General features: G+C 38.8%; 1 protein-coding gene across 1 annotated transcript in view; it reads right to left on the reverse strand.

Moving 5' to 3' along the window:
- Positions 1–411: 411 nt before the first annotated feature.
- Positions 412–17,965, reverse strand: part of LOC140149988 (CUB and sushi domain-containing protein 3-like) — a 37,581-nt gene continuing 20,027 nt past the window's right edge. Inside the window, exons 7-11 of the mRNA XM_072171989.1 lie at positions 12,960–13,078; positions 7,362–7,426; positions 5,234–5,409; positions 4,667–4,690; positions 412–1,486 (exon numbers count right to left, since the gene is read on the reverse strand). Coding sequence (XP_072028090.1) covers positions 1,272–1,486; positions 4,667–4,690; positions 5,234–5,409; positions 7,362–7,426; positions 12,960–13,078 — 599 coding nt within the window. The 3' untranslated portion in view covers positions 412–1,271. The remainder of the gene's footprint in view (positions 1,487–4,666; positions 4,691–5,233; positions 5,410–7,361; positions 7,427–12,959; positions 13,079–17,965) is intronic.

Genomic DNA, 17,965 nt, shown 5'->3' on the forward strand with positions numbered 1-17,965 from the left:
CGAAGAATGTCTTTCTGAAATCAAATAATTTTCATTTTCGGAAATTCACGATATAATACAAATTTTATGACAAATTATTAAAATTTGATATTTTTCACATTTTTGACATATAACAGTCCTCGAAGTAAATTTCATAAATTTAATGATATAGGCCTAGTCTTAAAATGTATGTAGCTTGGGAAAAGCCGACGATCAATTGAAAATTTTGACCTTTTATATTGAAGATATGGATTTTTTCCTAAAACACCTAATTTTTTTGGGTGTTTTGGCTTTTCATCCCACTTACATCCCACCTACATACACTTCAAATATAAATCATCAGATTTATAAAGTTTACTTCGAGTACTGTTAAATATCAAAAATATCAATTGTTAATGATTTGCCATAAAATATGTATTACATTGCGAATTAAAAAAAAATCTAAATTATTTGATATCAGAAGGACATTCTTCGTATTCAGAATGCAATTCGATATGTCTGATGTGCTCTAATGCCCCACAATAAATACTGTCCAAACGTTCATACCCCTTCCCTTAACAAGTTTTCGGCTTTTTGAAACTAATATTGTACACACTAATAGTGCCAAAATGGTCCACCAAATCGCTTCAATTAGGTCTTCATTTTGCACAAGTTTCTTACTTCTCAGGGTGGCACATCCCCCCTTAGACACCCCCTGCATAGTGGATAAACAAATGGCCATCTTCACTTTCGACATTTACCAATTTGTGTTTAACATAAATTATTGGCCTACAATTAAAGGGAAAACTTCTTCACAAAAGGCTTCGTGGACCGTCATTTCACAATTTTCACATTTCACAAAAATGTGCCATGGGCCATTTTTATACTGGGCCACTCAAATATGTCTACCTGGTTGGATCCTCAACTCTTTATACAAGAATGGTACAGGTGCAAAAGGCCGGTTCCTTGGCAAATATGAAACATGTTAAAGTTTGACCGTTGTTTCATCATATGGGTTATTTCGTCAACTGAGTGAAAGAAGGTCGATCATAAGTGCTTTGTTATTACTATGCACTTAAGACCTTCATGCACTCAGATGACGAGTTATGTGGTTCAAATACAGCTCAGCGGATAACATACTCGAATTCATTATCTCAAATTAATTTTCATCATCTGGAGAAAACCTTCATGAGTGAGTGTGGGCTGGCTGCTGCACATAAAAGCGTATTGAGAACATTGTGACTAAAACCCAGGACCTCTGGTGCAAAGTGAGAAAACGACCAACCACACTAACCCGTTCCCTTTTTTTGGGTTCATTCAAAAACACATGCAATTTTTATACCTTTTTCTTTGCAGCTAGGTAACGGGTTAGACCAGGACAAGTCTGTTGTGCAGTACGTTGTATGTTCACCATCTAAAACATATCCAGAGCGACAGGAAAACTCGACTTTCACTCCTGGAATCAATCTCTCCACTGACTCTGGTTTATTGATGAAACCATTCTCTAATGTTCCCAGATCTGCACAAACTTTTAGCAAAACAATAAATGTTTTGTTTAAAAATGAGTATTAAAAAATGTTAATGTTTGTTTTAATTTTGGTAAATATCTATTTATACATTCTTTAAGCAGGGTAATCCCATCAATGAAAACACTGATCTTCCTGGGGGCAATACTGGTAGTATTTATGGTAATTTTGATTTTTAAATTAAGACATGTTAATTATTAGTTTTTATTAGACAAAATGAAAACAAAAACACAATCTTCATTGCAATTTTAACGGGTTGGGCAATTTTAAATCGCAGATTAACAAATAACGGTTCAAATGAAAGCCATTATTGGGGGCTAATTGCTGTATCACTATACGAAAGGCCTGACACCAATATAAACATTTGTTTCGGTGACCCAAGTTCATGGTCATTTCTGCTCACGCACTTTTTTACAGACGGCCTGGAATTTCATATTTCGGTTTCAACGATTGCCCGAAAAAAGGTGGAATGTAGATATTGTTGCTATTACTCTTCGCGATTTTAATTTATGCACTCTTTAGCCGACAATTTGCAATGCATTTTACACAGTAGAAATGTCGCTTGTATAAATTCCGATATTTTTAACAGTATCGTTTTTATTAACCAAAATACCATCCACATTAGTTCCCAAGACTTTGATGAAACCATAGATACCAAATCGGACTGCATGTGATGAACAGATTTTAAACTAGAATCAAAAGAACCAGTGTAGGCCCTCTCAAAATGTTCTTTTTTAATATATCGCGTTGTGATAAAAATTACTGCTTTTTCCTTGCTTGTTGTCATTGTCTCATTGTCCGTTGTTGGTTGACATTATTCCGATTAAGCGGTTTTCATGATTTAGGCCTACTTAGCCTACATTTGACCAAATATTTGCCCACGCAATGTTCCAATATATTCAAAAAATGGCGCTGCATTCGGTGTCACATTCACGACAAGGTTATACTAATGTGTGAAACTTTCTGACACTATATTCACGGTTTTTCTACTAGCTATTCAACCTATGACAAATTTGGCTGGTTTGCGATGTTCAATACCATTTTCACCCTGATGTGGCAGTGACGTCACGTCAGTAGGCCTACTGTACGAATTTTATTAGGCGCAGCCTCACTCGCTAGAGTTCGATCAAAGCGCTGGTGTACATAGGCGCCGCATAGATGCGCGAGCGACACAATAATATCAAAGTTAATACTTGTCGTCCATAACAAGAAGGAATGCATCACGATTGTATAATATCCAGCTGTAGTATTTTATTTGATTACACTAAATATCTTTATTAGCATCATGCACTGAACATTTGCAGACCTGGCCTTCTACATATAGTGAGCACCACATTAGATTGTGTTTATAAGAAATATTTATAAAACAAATAAATATCATTAAATCCATATTGGATTTATATAGCGCACCAGAGGATTCAAAGCGCTGTAATTTCACTGCCACTGGTGAATTATCAGAATCAGATATCATCAACTTAGCCGGTTGTAGCCGAATCCGGCGCAAACATATCCCCACTTGGATTTTAACATGCACTAATTATCTCAGCAGTTCCCCAAAGTCCATTGGATGAAGAAAGTTTTTGATAACTTATTGCCGACTTTGATAGCAGGAGGAAACCGGAGATCCCGGATTATGATACAATTTCAAATTTAACCAAACCATACAAATGCAATATTATAAGTACAGTATGATAACAGAAAGTACACCAACATGGTAAAATGTGAGTTATGTGACCGCGAACTACACCGGCAAATATAACGTGCAATAACCAGGAGAGGATAATACCAGCCCTTGTTCTCAGCATTCAACAAGATAAACCGTACAACAGCATTAATGAAAATGTGAGCGTTATGAATTAATAAGTGTCGCCTAGCCTCCTAGAAATATCTTATATCACCAGCTTTGATGATAAAATATTATCTAAAACCACACACCTGTTTTTCAAGGCCTCTCTTTCATCTATTGACCTCAAAGAAAGGATTAGAATTAGTTTTTCAAGGCCTCTCTTTCATCTATTGACCTTAAAGAAAGGATTAGAATTATTGAATAGAGTCCATGACCTGATGCAACGCATTATTAACCCTAACGTTCCTGAATACTACAAAATACTACTTGATATATGCGCTGCTCGTGCATGCATCCCACGTGGTGTGATGACGCAATCGCCCTAAGTGATATATAGGCACGGTTTCGCTGGCCAGCGAAGCCCAAGACCAGCGTGGCAAAGTGTCGCCGACCGAGTGCACGGCATGCGAGGGGTATCGGGTTCGAATCCCACCCAGAGCAAACAACTTCTTTCCTTCTTTTCTCTCTTTATTCTTTCCTTCTTTCCCTTCCCGTCGCCAAAAAGCCCCTAGGCGGTTAGGGTTAGGTTACCACTATCGAAACTCAGTATAGGCTTCCTTAACCCTAACGCTCCTGAATACTACAAAATACTACTTGATATATGCGCTGCTCGTGCATGCATCCCACGTGGTGTGAAGACGCAATCGCCCTAAGTGATATATAGGCACGGTTTCGCTGGCCAGCGAAGCCCAAGACCCGTGGCAAAGTGTCGTCGACCGAGTGCACGGCATGCGAGGGGTCTCGGGTTCGAATCCCACCCAGAGCAAACAACTTCTTTCCTTCTTTTCTCTCTTTATTCTTTCCTTCTTTCCCTTCCCGTCGCCAAAAAGCCCCTAGGCGGTTAGGGTTAATGAGTCGCTATTAGGGCCGGTCATACTATTATGGTTGAGCGAGCAACGTATGACCACTACACAGGTCAATGGTCTTATTGTGGCCTGGCGGGTTTTTTAAAAGCACCTTCCCTGAACACAACATGATCCGTGGGCATTATGATCGGGCAAGGAACAATAGAGACAAATTGCCTGGCAATTGACGTCACATGTCAACCCAGTCTATAGTGTGATCAGAACATTATAGTCTGGTGATCATTATAGTACGATCAGTACGAAAAATCCAGACCGATTTTTAATGTATTTTCAAAAATTAAAAGAACCACTTTTTAGCGGGAATTTTCGTAAGTTACACAGCTGAAGTTATGAAAGGGTTGAAAGGCTACAATATTATGGCATAAACAAGAATATGTTCGATTGGTCTTTATTCCCTATAGCCTGCACCCTTAAGGAATTAATATTAATCAAGATAAGAAACGTGATTCTTAAAACGGAGTAATTCTTACCTGCCCCAACTCGAGAACTCGAAACTGGAATGATAAAAACAAAAGGTTATATCAATTTATTACAAGCTTGTTGTGAAAACGGCACGAGCGTTGAGTCAATGCCACACCAATAAGTTCGTATATTATGGCTTTAATTAAGGTGGTAATGCTGGCAAACAGAGTGGTCTTGTGTTGAAAGACATTTTAACACTCGGACAAGTTAATATGGGGAGGGCTTTGTTTGGCAACACCCGGTACCCCCATAGTTAAGACAAAATGTAACCCATATTCCGCCCAGGTAGAAGTTGCACACAGTAAATCTACATCCTTGGAAGAATCATTGAGGCTTTCCAGAGCTATCAACTTCCACTCACCATCACAGTCAACGACTTCAGTTTTAAAAGAACTGAAGAAGGCTTTTGAAAAAACCCTACTGAACAGATAACAGCAATTCCAGATTGATATATTTTGGCGAAATGTTAGAAAAAATTTAAACAAAAATATGTCTACCTGCGCTGGATGCTCAATTCTAAATATAAAATGAATATTAGAACATAAAATTAGATGACAAAATTAATGGCAGCATACCTGAAGATACAATAAATGAATCTGGCTGGACTACAAATCTTCCAAGATTTCCACTCGTAATAGCTTCCATGACACCGGCCTGTACATTCATCTGGACCTCTTGCTCTACCATTGATTGGTCCGTGGGATCCTCAACTGTCACATATGTGTCAAAGTCGACTATGACGCTGCCGCTTCTAAAATTATTAAAGCCGATATCAGTGAAATTATAGTTATTATTTTAAGTTAAAGCCATATGTGACGTGTCATGTCAAAAGGAGACACTTTTGGGCAGGATTGTAAATGGAGAAATAGCCAAAAATCTGCCCGGGTGAGATTTTTTCACAATTTGGGTTTGTTGCAAATTTGTGATGTTAATAATGTTTTAATTTTGTCTGATAGTTTCAGACCAGAATATAACTGGCATCTTGTATTTTTTGAGACATTTTTCTAGGTAATTCCTACTCTCACCATTGTCAATAATATTTTTAAAGGTCGATATCTCAATTTCCAATTTTATAAATACCATAACTTACGAACTCAGTATCTTCGGTTAGGAATGTCCGATTTCATTGGGAAAACAGCATTGTGGAGCAAAATATCTCTATATTTAAGATATGTAAAAACCTCAAAATTGATAACCTGCCCAAAAGTGTCTCCTTTTGACATGACACATCACATATTATACCATTTCTTTAAAAATAGATTTGTATTTATTTTTCATAAAATGTTAGCTTTTACTGTCAGATATATCCTCTTTAAATTTTGAGCCGAACAAGTGAGGTAAAGCAAAGAAAATTGGAATTTACTACTAGCGCTATTATATGTTACTCCGGCGGTTGTAATACGGTACGCCCGGACGGTACGATCCTCTTGCGTGTGTGTCCCTCGTGTCCCTCACGCCGTGTACGTAGTATGTGTTATGAACATCGCATACGCGTTCGACAAATATTTCTATTGTAATAATTAAACGCCGGTTCCGGCAGTTTATTCAAAATCTCGGATTGAGACAAAATTACGGTACCCAAAGTCTTGATTTTTACAAAGAATCTTTGTTTACTAAAGAACATTACAATCTTGTAAAAACCTGAATTAAGTTTTTTTTTTAGGGCGTTCTCCTCAGCAAATGTTATAATAATTATGGCTTTAACATAAAATTATAAAGTATTATCATTATTATGCATCGTCCATTGACTAAATGGTTTGTTTCCTGGGCATATAGGTCACAGTCATTTGGTTTTGTAACAAAATATGATAATGTTCATTGTAGAAGATAACAGTAGTGAATAGATGAAGTTCAATAGAAAGGGTTTACAAGTTCCCCCTTAGACTTTTTTAAATAACTCGAATTATTTTTAAAGAATTGAAAAATATACTGGTAGTCTATTTTGTTGTACACACCTGGTCCAAATTACAATGTCAAACATTGTGTTTGGTCACAATAGCTCATTACGCAAGAAAATAATAATATAATAAAATAAATAAATTTTGGATTTATAAAGCGCCTTTCTCCGGATCTGAGAGGACTCAAATCGCTGCAATGCTGAATCATCACAATCAGATCGCATCAACTAGGTTGCTGCCGAACGGCGCACACCTATCCGCATTTAGATTGTAACATCCACTAATTATCTGTGCAGCTCCCCAAATTCCATTGGGTGAAGGAAGGTTTTGATAACCAAACAACTAATCACCGATTTTTGCGATACAGGAGAAAACCGGAGATCCCGGAGAAAACCTGCGAGAGCGAGCAGGGGATAAACCAAGTGCACATGAGTCCCGCGCCGGGGCTTGAACCCGGGACCTCAGTGGTGCAAAGCGAAGGAACTACCGCTGCGCTAACTCGCCCCCCCCCCCCAGATGCAAAGGGTGCAAAGATGCAAAGGGTACAAAAATTTAGGCTAAAATGACTATAATTTGGAGTTAATTTTGTCAGAAACACAAGCGTCAACATTGGGGAGGGTATGATTGTATGGGTCATCCTCCCCTTTAATATCAAAATATCGGGATGGATTCATTACCCATCTGGTCATCTCCCGGGATCTATACCTATGGTGTCAAACAAAATTTAGTTATTTTGTAGCTAACTTTTCGAGTTATGTTAAAAAATCTTTGGGAATTTAGAACTTATAAACCCTTTATTAAATACCTGAAGCCAGTAACTTCAACTTTATCGAAGCCATCCCCCAAATGCGTCAGTAGTGGCTCATATATCTAGAAAGCCAATGAACAAAAGTGAAGTCATCTTGTATTCATCTACCACTTGAGACATTTTCAAATACAATGTCGGTGTTTGCTATTATTCTAAACTTCTCTGATACGTTGGTGTCATCAGAGACAACAAATAAAAAACAATTGTTTTTGATGTCACATTTAACTATAGTTATCGTTTACTTAATTAGAAGATATCCAATTTCAATGACAAAATCGCCAGAATCAATGCCAAAATCATCAATATAAATGCCAATGTGACCTTTATCAATGCCAAATTGACCAAGTAACAAAACTCAATTCCAAAGTTACCAAAATCAATGTAAAAATGGCCAGTATCAATGCCAAAATTATTACTAGTAGTAGTAGTAATGTTTATTTTATTTCATATCGTAGCCCTAAGGCTGAATTACATGGAAACTTACAATTTTAAAACACATCAAAAATATATGATATTATATACAACAATCCAATTACTATATTGCACTTGACACATTTCAAAACACAATTTATCACACAGCAATGAATAAGTCATGCAAATAAAAATTACAAAAGGGGTAAAATTTCATAAAAGTCAACACAATGGCATATAAAAAAAAACAATGATGGGGACTGAGTGAATTAAGTTAGCAGGACTGTCCTGGGCAGGTAATATGAAAAACCACTAATTATTATTCAATAAACTAATAAAAAATGGGATGGGGCTACCCTGGAAGCGCGAAGTTCTGGCAAAAAGCTGGGACAATTTGTCAGCATTGCGTAGGTTGCGACCATGGACCCTGCCCCTGACAGGGGGTAGTAAATCATTTGTTCTGGTATTATTGGAGAGCCCTTCGGCAAACCTCAGACAGTGATCCAGATCACAATCACTCAGTGCTTCAGAATAAGATGTGAAATTCCTGCCCAGGACTATCCTGCAAGCTCTTCTCTGCAGCTGTTCAAGTGATTTAGATTGGCCAGCAGTTAAAGATGAGTGCCATGCTATGTCACAATACTCTAAGAGAGGTCTGATGTACCCTCTGTATACAGTGATAAGCTCCTGATGGTTAAAACCAAATTTTTTTAACATGCGCAGCATGTAAAGCCTGCGATTGGCTTTTTTTAGTAATTTCAAGGGTGTTCTTGTCCCATTTAAGATTGTTCTGAATCCATATGCCAAGGATTTTGGCATCATTAACATAATCAAGAGGGGTGTTATTTATCTCCAAGGCAGTTGGGCACATCTCTTTTAAAACACACCTGGAGGGCCTGACACTTGCTGGGATTGAAACACAGTTTATTGTCCCTGGTCCATTGGGAAAAATCATCTAAAACCTCTTGGAGCTTGCCAGACGTGGAATGAGTGCGATTCTCAGCAAGTGTCAGGTCATCGACATATTTCCAACACTTAGAATCTGGGGCAAGATCAGTGGCAGCATCATTAATTATGGCTTGAAATCCCAGAGGACCAACTTTTGTTCCCTGTGGAAGCCCCCCTTTCAGTACTTTAAAATCTGAGAATGACTGATTATATTTGACACATTGCACACGCTCGTTGATGAAATCACACAACCATGGTACGATGGCCCCCCTGACTCCCAAATGAATAAACTTCTCTATCATGAGAGTGTGGTCAACCATGTCGAACGCTTTTGAGAAATCAGCACCAGTATGAAGAAAATGTAAAAGACAAACTAGGTAGTGGGAAGTAGACACCCCCTTTACATTACCAAATTGTTGAGTGTCTATTTTCTCTGAAACATCCTCCAGCACCCAGTTGGTAATGAAACTCTCACTGACTTTGGCAAAACAATCAGTCAGGGAGACAGGACGTAATTTGTCTTCCCTGGGTGGGTGTGTCTTAGGGATAGGAACAACCACAGCTCTTTTCCACTGTTTCGGGACCACACCTTCAGTAAACGAGCAATTGAGCAAGTCAGTAAGAGGGGTACTTAATAATTCATAAGAGAATTCTTTGACTAATTTAGGAGATATTCCATCAGGTCCACATGCCTTTGATGGCTTTATTTTTTGAAGTTCAGCATAAACATCCCACGTGTGTAAAGTGGGTGGCGGTGTAGAAGCAGGAAGATAGGCCTCGAGCTTGGTGATATCGAGAGGGCACAAATGATCTGAAACAGAAACAAATCTGTCATTGATAGCATTGGCAATGCCTACATGGTCACCGTCTTCCACACCAGGGATGGGTATGTTGACTTCAGATATATTATTATTAGTCATGAGTTTGACCTGCTGGTGCCATTTGCGAGGGTCAGTCTTTTGCAAATGACGCACACGGTTTGCATAATAATTAGTCTTTGCTTTGTAGATCTCTTTGCGGTGTGAAGGCTTTTTGTCGTAGCTCAATTAATTTTGTTATTTTAGAGTTAACCCATGGTTTGTTATTGTTATGTATTTTAACAGTCTTCTTTCTTTGGAAAGAATGACTCGACAGCATCGTCTAGATAGCCATACAGTGCATCAGCCTTGTCTTGTGTGCCTTGGGCTGTGACATATAAAGTGGAAAATTATTGATAATTTGCAATATTCCTATAAAATATCGGAGAAAATAACTAAAAGACAAACATTATTACTTGTTATATTAGATCCAGAAGTTCTTTAAAAACGTGAGAGTTTGTCATCACTCACATTTCTATAGATGAGAGGATGTTGATCCAAAGAGCTTATGGGTGGATGCATCTATCACAATGAATAGTAACAATACCTATTCACTAAAAGATGTTCACCTATTGTGTTAGAAAGGGTACAAAGTTCTAGCACACATTCCTAAATGTTTTGATACATTATATGATATTTTTGCATGTTTAATTTCATATGTTTTAATTAACTTACTAATTTCATATTTGGTGAATATGATACATTTATATTATTCTTATATTATCCCGAGTTAGAAGCAGATTGCTTATTAAACAAAATTGTTATGAAGATTTTCTAACTCTACACATATTTTCCAAAATATGACTTTGGAGATTCTTGGATATATATGTGTCTATTGAAATGAAGAATTATGACCAATAATTAGAAATATGATTTTATATTCCCAGTTGATTTAATTAGAGATTAATTATCTTAATTAATGAACACAAGAGGGATACATGGCATTTTAACAGTACAGAATGTTAAGCATGAAGTTACTAATTATCTCTTCATGGAGTTATTAACCTCCTCAAGGCTTTGTGATAACAAAAGAGATGCAAACGTCATGTCCTTCCCAAATTTCCTAGTAATGGAAAGATGCCAAAAGATGAAGAAAGACAATAGATGGTAGTGGACCACAATTTTTCTTCCTCGCCCACTTGACCATCTTGAAAATTCAATTTGATGAATATTAATTACAACTATGATTGGTTAGGGGAATACATTATCTTACTTTTAGAATTGCCTATTGGTTAAAAACTTATTTTACAAGATTTTACGATGATCTTTTATTAATGTTAACGGTACATAGTTATGGACATTTTCCTAAGCCAAATCAGTCCGGTACAAGACCAGTCCAGTGTTAGAACAAGTTGAAGAAGTTGAATCTATACTTGTGATATTCAAGTCTTCTAAGAAATAAAACTATGTTTATATATATTTAACACAACTTAACTGTGTGATGGAATCTTGATAAACTCTGTCCCAATCATCATAAATTATATACCAGTTATAAGTGTGAACATTTATTGCCTCTACCGCTTGGGCAAGTTATTAATCGATGAGAAACTACCTTCTGATCGTCACATGGGCATTGATGACATTATCCCAGGTTTGACTCTGAAGCCAACTACCAAACTCCCTAATTTGAGAGTCTTTCATGGGACGAACTTTCTTAGTTTTATCTTGGCGATACTTCTTATTAGGCTTCCAGACAATGCATGTGTGGTCACTCTTACCAATGGGACTCACATCAAGTGGGTTTTCAAAATAAGAACTCATGTTGGTCATAATTAAATCTAAAATTGCATCACCATGGGTGGGAAAAGTAATCAATTGCTTTAAGTCATGTGCATACAAAACATTGTTGACATTCATTCTATTGAAATCCCCAAGCACGACAAATCCTATGTCTGGATACTTTGTCTTTAGGTAGTCCATCGATTCATTCAGATGGCATTGAAGTAGATCTTGGTAGGGTGAATCGGTAAGAATGTAAACACAGCAAACTGCAATTAGAGACACAGATCTAGGAGTACATTTAGGTATCAACATAATCCAAAGACATTCAAGCTCGTCAAGGATTTGGATGTCATTAATCACCTGAGCAGAAATTTCAGATCGAACATAAATTCCGACACCACCCCCTTTAGTGTGCTCGCGACAGTTTGAAAACAGTTGGTAACCATCAATCTTAGTCTTACTGTCTGGCATGTCAGGGGGGAACCAGGTTTCACTGATCGCTGCAATGTCAATCGAAATGTCAAGCTGCAATGTCAATCGAAAATTACCAGTATCAATGCCAAAGTAACCAAAATTAATGCCAAAATTACCCAAATTAATGACAAAATGGCCAGTATCAATGCCCAAATGACCACTATCAATGCCAAAATGACCAGCAGCAATGCCAAAATGACCAGTGTCAATGCAAAAATGACCACTATCAATACCAATATGACCAGTACAAAATGACCAGCATCAAACCTAAAATGACCAGTATCAATGCCAACTTGGCCAGTATCAATACCAAAATGACCAGCATCAATACCAAAATAATCAGCATCAATGCCAAAATGAACAGTATCAAAACCAAAATGACCAGTATCAATGCCAAAATGACCAGTATCAATAGCAAAATGACCAGCTTCAATATCAAAATGGCCAGTATCAATGCCAAAATGACCAGCAGCAATGCCAAAATGAACAGTATCAATGGCAATATGATCAGCATCATCAATACCAAAATGACCATTCTTAAACACTTGAGAACGTTCCTGCAATCTCATTGGTTCTTACCCGTGTGATATGACACGATATCACACGGGTCAGCGCGTGTGCATCAACGCGATACTCGTGCTCGCTATTTGAACCAATCGGAAGGCGCATAGCAACAACGGGACTGATCGATTTTTCTATTTGAATTGAAGTGTTTAAGAATGAGAATAAAGGTATTGTTTTTAGCCGCTGTCGTGCATCTATCGTCTCATATAAAACGGGTGACATCATTATTTTTGGCGTAAAACAACTCTGCTTCGCCTCGTTGTTTTACTTAAAATAATGATGTCGCCCGTGTTATATGAGACGATAGATACACTCTAGTGGCTAAAACCAATACCTTTATTCTTTAAGTATCAATACCAAAATGACCAGCGTCAATGACAAAATGGCCAGTATCAATGTCAAAATGACCAGCAGCAATGCCAAAATGAACAGTATCAATGGCAATATGATCAGTATCAAAACCAAAATGACCAGTATCAATGCCAAAATGACCAGTATCAATGCCAAAATGACCAGCATCAATGCCAAATTGTATCGCCCAAAATATAGTGAATAATAATAATTGCTTCTGCTAGAAAATATTTGACAATGAAGTTGCATATTTAAAAAATACACTTACCAATGTTCCGATTTCGGAAGCAAGACTCTGATATTCTGTAGATGTTTCATCTTGTAAAGCCAGCTCAAAGTCTACTTCCAGAGTTAGACTCGATGAAACAACTACCGTGGTGGTAACTACTGTAAGTATAAAGACAAGAATAAATTAATGAGAACAGTATTGATACTCCGGTTGATTAGCCTTTTTCTGTCCAAACCGAGAACAACATTATTGTGGGACCGATCTTGACATCTCCTCTTTCATGCCCAATACTTTAATTGATAATATTGCGATAAATTGTGTTCAACACATAGATTTGTACAGCTGGGGCAGTACGTAACTCAGGCGCTGTGCAATACTTATGAGCCCCAGGGAGGTAAAATGTCCAAACGTTTGCATATTTGAACGTTTCTATAGTCTTTTTCTAAACCTTTGTAGAATATTTTATTGAAAAGGTGCCCCGTCAATGTATCCAAAAATCGCTTTCCCCCTTCTTGACCTGCCAAAAACTGCTTGCTCACCCACCTTCTGATTTGCCAAATAATTCTTTTCAGACCCTAAAGGACGGTATCCTTAATTATTATTGTTGTTTATTCCGTATACCATTGTATACATAAAGAATCACCCATTATGCCATTGCTGTGAGCTTTATTTATTTATTTTATTTTATTCATTTGGCAACAAATATCAAAAGCAGAGAAAAAAACATAAAGGAGGCCTCCTGAGCTACCAGGGAGCACTGAAAAGCACAGGAAAGCACCGTCGCCAAAAGGCGCAGTGCCCCCTACCATGCCTACTCAGCAAACCTCAAAATGGCTACCAGTGAAAAAATTTTATAAGAGAAGTTGACCGTTATTTTTGCATGGATTGCTGGAACATTCATTGATGTCTGTTCAAGGCAGAAAATATAACATTGTTAGTAATTGTTAAGCTACAGTAGGAGATTCACCACAAGTCACGGTATACGTTTATCCGGATACAAGGTGTGTTCACAGATAAATGGATGAAATGTTTCCTATCAAAATATTGATATTTGGAATTAACTGCAACTTTTGGCAGGGTATTCAAATTATAGCGAATTATACTGGTTTAATACTTTCCTGCCGCTTTAAAGATGATTTTGCTTTACTGCGCAGTCGCACCAGAAACGCCAGCGGTGACCAGCGGCAAGCCTATTTATCGGGCACTTCACCGCTTTGCCCAAGCGAAGTCCACATTTTGCTTTGAAAAGAAACTTTGCTTTGGATGTTTAAGAACTGGGCATGGTAAAGCATCTTGTGATAAGAAGGAGGTGTGCAAGAAATGCAGTAAAACCCACCCAACTGTGTTGCACTTTGATAGAGAAAGAAGTAAAACAAACTGTAAGTCAACAAGGTAAATCACAGGAAGACAAGAAATCACAAGAACCCAGTAATCATGTGAATTGTGGACTGACAAGTGAGAATTTCAGCTCATCAAATCCATCCATCATACGGGTGGTGGTAAGATCACCAGAAAATAACGCCTCAACATGCACTTATGCATACCTGGACAATGGAAGCAATGCAGTGTTCTGCACTGAAAGGCTGAGGAACCTTTTGTGCCTCAGGGTAAAAAGAACCCATGTGCAGATACAAACAATCACAGGAGAGGAAAACACAGAGACTCACCTGATCAAGAATTTAGAGGTTTTAGATCTTGATGAAGAGAATGTTATTAATATTCAAGAAATGTTTACCCAAGACGAGATCCCTGCTAATGCAAAGACATCATTACAGAGGAAGATCTTGAAGATTGGCCATACCTGGAAGATGTTAATCTGCCAGAATTAGAAGAGAGACACATAGACATTCTGATTGGTAACAATATCCATAAAGCCATGGAACCTTTTGAGGTCATCAATAGTCAGGGTGACGGACCCTATGCGGTGAAGTCCTTGTTAGGATGGTCAGTGTATGGAGTGAAAGGGAAGTTGCAAGCCCCCAGAATGTCTGTAAATAGAATCCAGGCTACGGAATCTGTAGAAGAGCAGATAAGGAAAATGTACAATCATGATTTCAATGAAATCTTATCTGACGATCGCATGGGGAGATCAAAGGAAGATGAAAGATTCCTTTGTATGGCAGATGACAGTGTACAATTCAACAATGGACACTATGAAATGAAGCTACCCTTCAAGAATGAAGACGTCAAATTACCAAACAATAGACAATTAGTTCAGCAAAGGGCTGATAACTTGAGGAGGAGATTTAAGGACACATCACTTCATGAAGCATACACGAATGCGATGGAAAGGGTAGTGAAGGCTGGATATGCCGAGAAGATACCAAAGGGTGAGATAGCAAGAGAAGATGGAAAGGTCTGGTATATTCCACACCACCCGGTATACCATCCACAGAAAGCCAAATTGCGTATAGTTTACGACTGTGCGGCTACATATGGAGGTACAGGTCTCAACCAAGAACTGATATCGGGACACGACCTCACAAGTAGCCTGGTGGGTGTATTGTTGCGGTTCAGACAAGAAAAGGTAGCCTTGGCTTCAGACATAGAGAGTATGTTTTACCAGGTTGGAGTTAGGAAGGAAGATCGGGATCTATTGAGGTTCCTGTGGTGGCCAGGTGGCGACATATCAAGACAATTAGAAGACTATAGAATGAACGTGCATATTTTTGGTGCCTCATCCTCACCGGCATGCGCCAATTATACACGCAGAAAGACCGCCCATGACAACAAAGACCAGTTTGATGTGGAAGTTATTGATACTCTTCTGAGCAATTTTTATGTAGACGACCGTCTGACCAAATGGGTTAGCAACAGCAAGTCTGTGCTGGAGTCAATTCCACCCAGTGAAAGATCAGCAGAAACCAAGGTGTTGGATTTTGATGAATCTCTCCCAAGTCAGAAGGCCTTAGGAATGCTGTGGCTCATGGAGCCTGACATGTTTGGATACAAACTAGACATCAAAGACAGACCAGCCACAAGAAGAGGAATGCTCTCTGTTACTTCCTCTGTGTATGACCCCTTGGGATTTGTGAGTCCTGCCATCTTGCCTGCCAAACAGATGCTGCAAAACTATGTAAGAAGAAAATAGGATGGAATGATAAAATTCCAGAGGAGATTAGAAGCCAGTGGATCAAGTGGCAGTCAAGTCTACCAGAGTTAGAAGAGTTCCGTATCCCGCGGTGTTGGAAGCCTGTGGGATTTGAAGAGCCATCATCAGTTCAACTTCATCATTTTAGTGACGCCAGTGAGTCTGGCTATGGCGTAGCAAGTTATTTGAGACTAACCAATCATGATGAAGAAGTGGTGTGTAATTTGGTGATGAGCAAGGCACGAGTTGTGCCGATCAAGCAGATATCCATACCAAGGATAGAGTTGACCGCAGCTACCGTGGCTGTGAAGGTAGACAATATGCTTAAGAGAGAACTCGAGGTACATGTACCAGTAAGCAGTACTGTGTTTTGGACAGACAGCCAAACTGTATTGAAGTATATAGTGAACGACCGTGCACGGTACCCAGTATTTGTAGCCAACAGGGTGAGCGTCATTAGAGATGGTTCGGATCCAACGCAGTGGCGATATGTGCCCACAGAACTGAATCCAGCGGACCACGCCTCTAGAGGGCTCTCTGTACAGCAGCTCTTAAGTAAACATGAATGGCTACAGGGGCCGGACTTCCTGTATCAATCAGAAAGGGACTGGCCAGTAATAGTTACAAGTGAAGAGACTGCAGAAGAAGAATCTGCACCAGATTCAACAGTGGTCGTCAACATCCTGAAGTTAACACCAACAGAAAAAGTGACGGTCTTTTAACTGATAGAACACTACTCAGATTGGACAGGTCTGAAGAGAGGAGTGGCATGGTGGCTCCGTTTGAAGAAAATTCTGCTGCAAGGAGTTAGAGGCCCTTCTAACCAGCAAGCTGAAGAATCAAGAAGTTTAACAGCAGCTGACCTACAAGAAGCAGAAGTAGCTATTTTGAGCTTCGTGCAACGGCAAGAGTATGAAAGTGAATAGTCGGCTCTTCAGGGACCAGCGACTACAGAGAAGAATAACAAGAAAGCTGTAGGTGAACAGGAGCACCTGAGAAATGACAAGAGGAAGAAACAAGTTCCTAGTAACAGTAATTTACTGAATCTAGATCCAGAATTAGACAATCAAGGTCTCTTGACAGTTGGTGGAAGACTTCGCAATGCAAGGATCCCAACTGAAGCTAAGCATCAAGTGATCTTACCAATGCATCATCATGTGTCAACCTTGCTGATAATGTACACTCACAAGAAGCTAAATAACCAGGGTAGAAACCACACAATTGCTGAGCTTAGAAGACGGTATTGGATTGTGAAAGTAGGAGTGAAAGTGAAATGCTTACTGAAGAAGTGCGTAACCTGCAAGAAGGTTCAAGCTAAGGTTGGCAACCAGAAGATGGCAGACTTGCCAGCAGACCGTGTTCAAGCTGACGATCCTCCTTTTACAAGGACAGGAGTTGATTACTTTGGACCCTTTGAAATTAAGGTTGGCAGAACTACACGTAAACGATACGGCGCAATATTCACCTGTTTCGCCAGTCGTGCTGTCCATATTGAAATCGCTGCATCTCTGGATACAGCTTCATGTATCAACGCGATAAGACGCTTCATTAGTTGACGAGGACAGGTGAAAGTTATATACTCAGACAATGGTACAAATTTTGTGGGTGCGAATAAGGAACTCAAGCAGGCCATGGAAGAGTGGAAGACTGAAGAAATTGAAGCATTTACTGCAAACCAGGGTATACACTGGAAGTTTAATCCCCCAGGAGCTTCACACTTTGGTGGCCTGTGGGAAAGACAGATACGATCCATTAGAAAGATTCTACAAAGCATCCTCACAGAACAACATCTCAAAACTTGCCAGAGTGAAGAGCAACTTCACACTCTTATGTGTGAGGTTGAAGCGACTATCATCAGTCGACCGCTGATCAAGACTTCAGATGACCCCAAGGACTTAAGCGTTATCACTCCTAATGATTTGCTGCTGTTGCAACCAACTGCCTCTATGCCGCC

The sequence above is a fragment of the Amphiura filiformis genome, chromosome 4 (assembly GCF_039555335.1).
Source record: "Amphiura filiformis chromosome 4, Afil_fr2py, whole genome shotgun sequence".
Classification (NCBI taxonomy): domain Eukaryota; kingdom Metazoa; phylum Echinodermata; class Ophiuroidea; order Amphilepidida; family Amphiuridae; genus Amphiura; species Amphiura filiformis.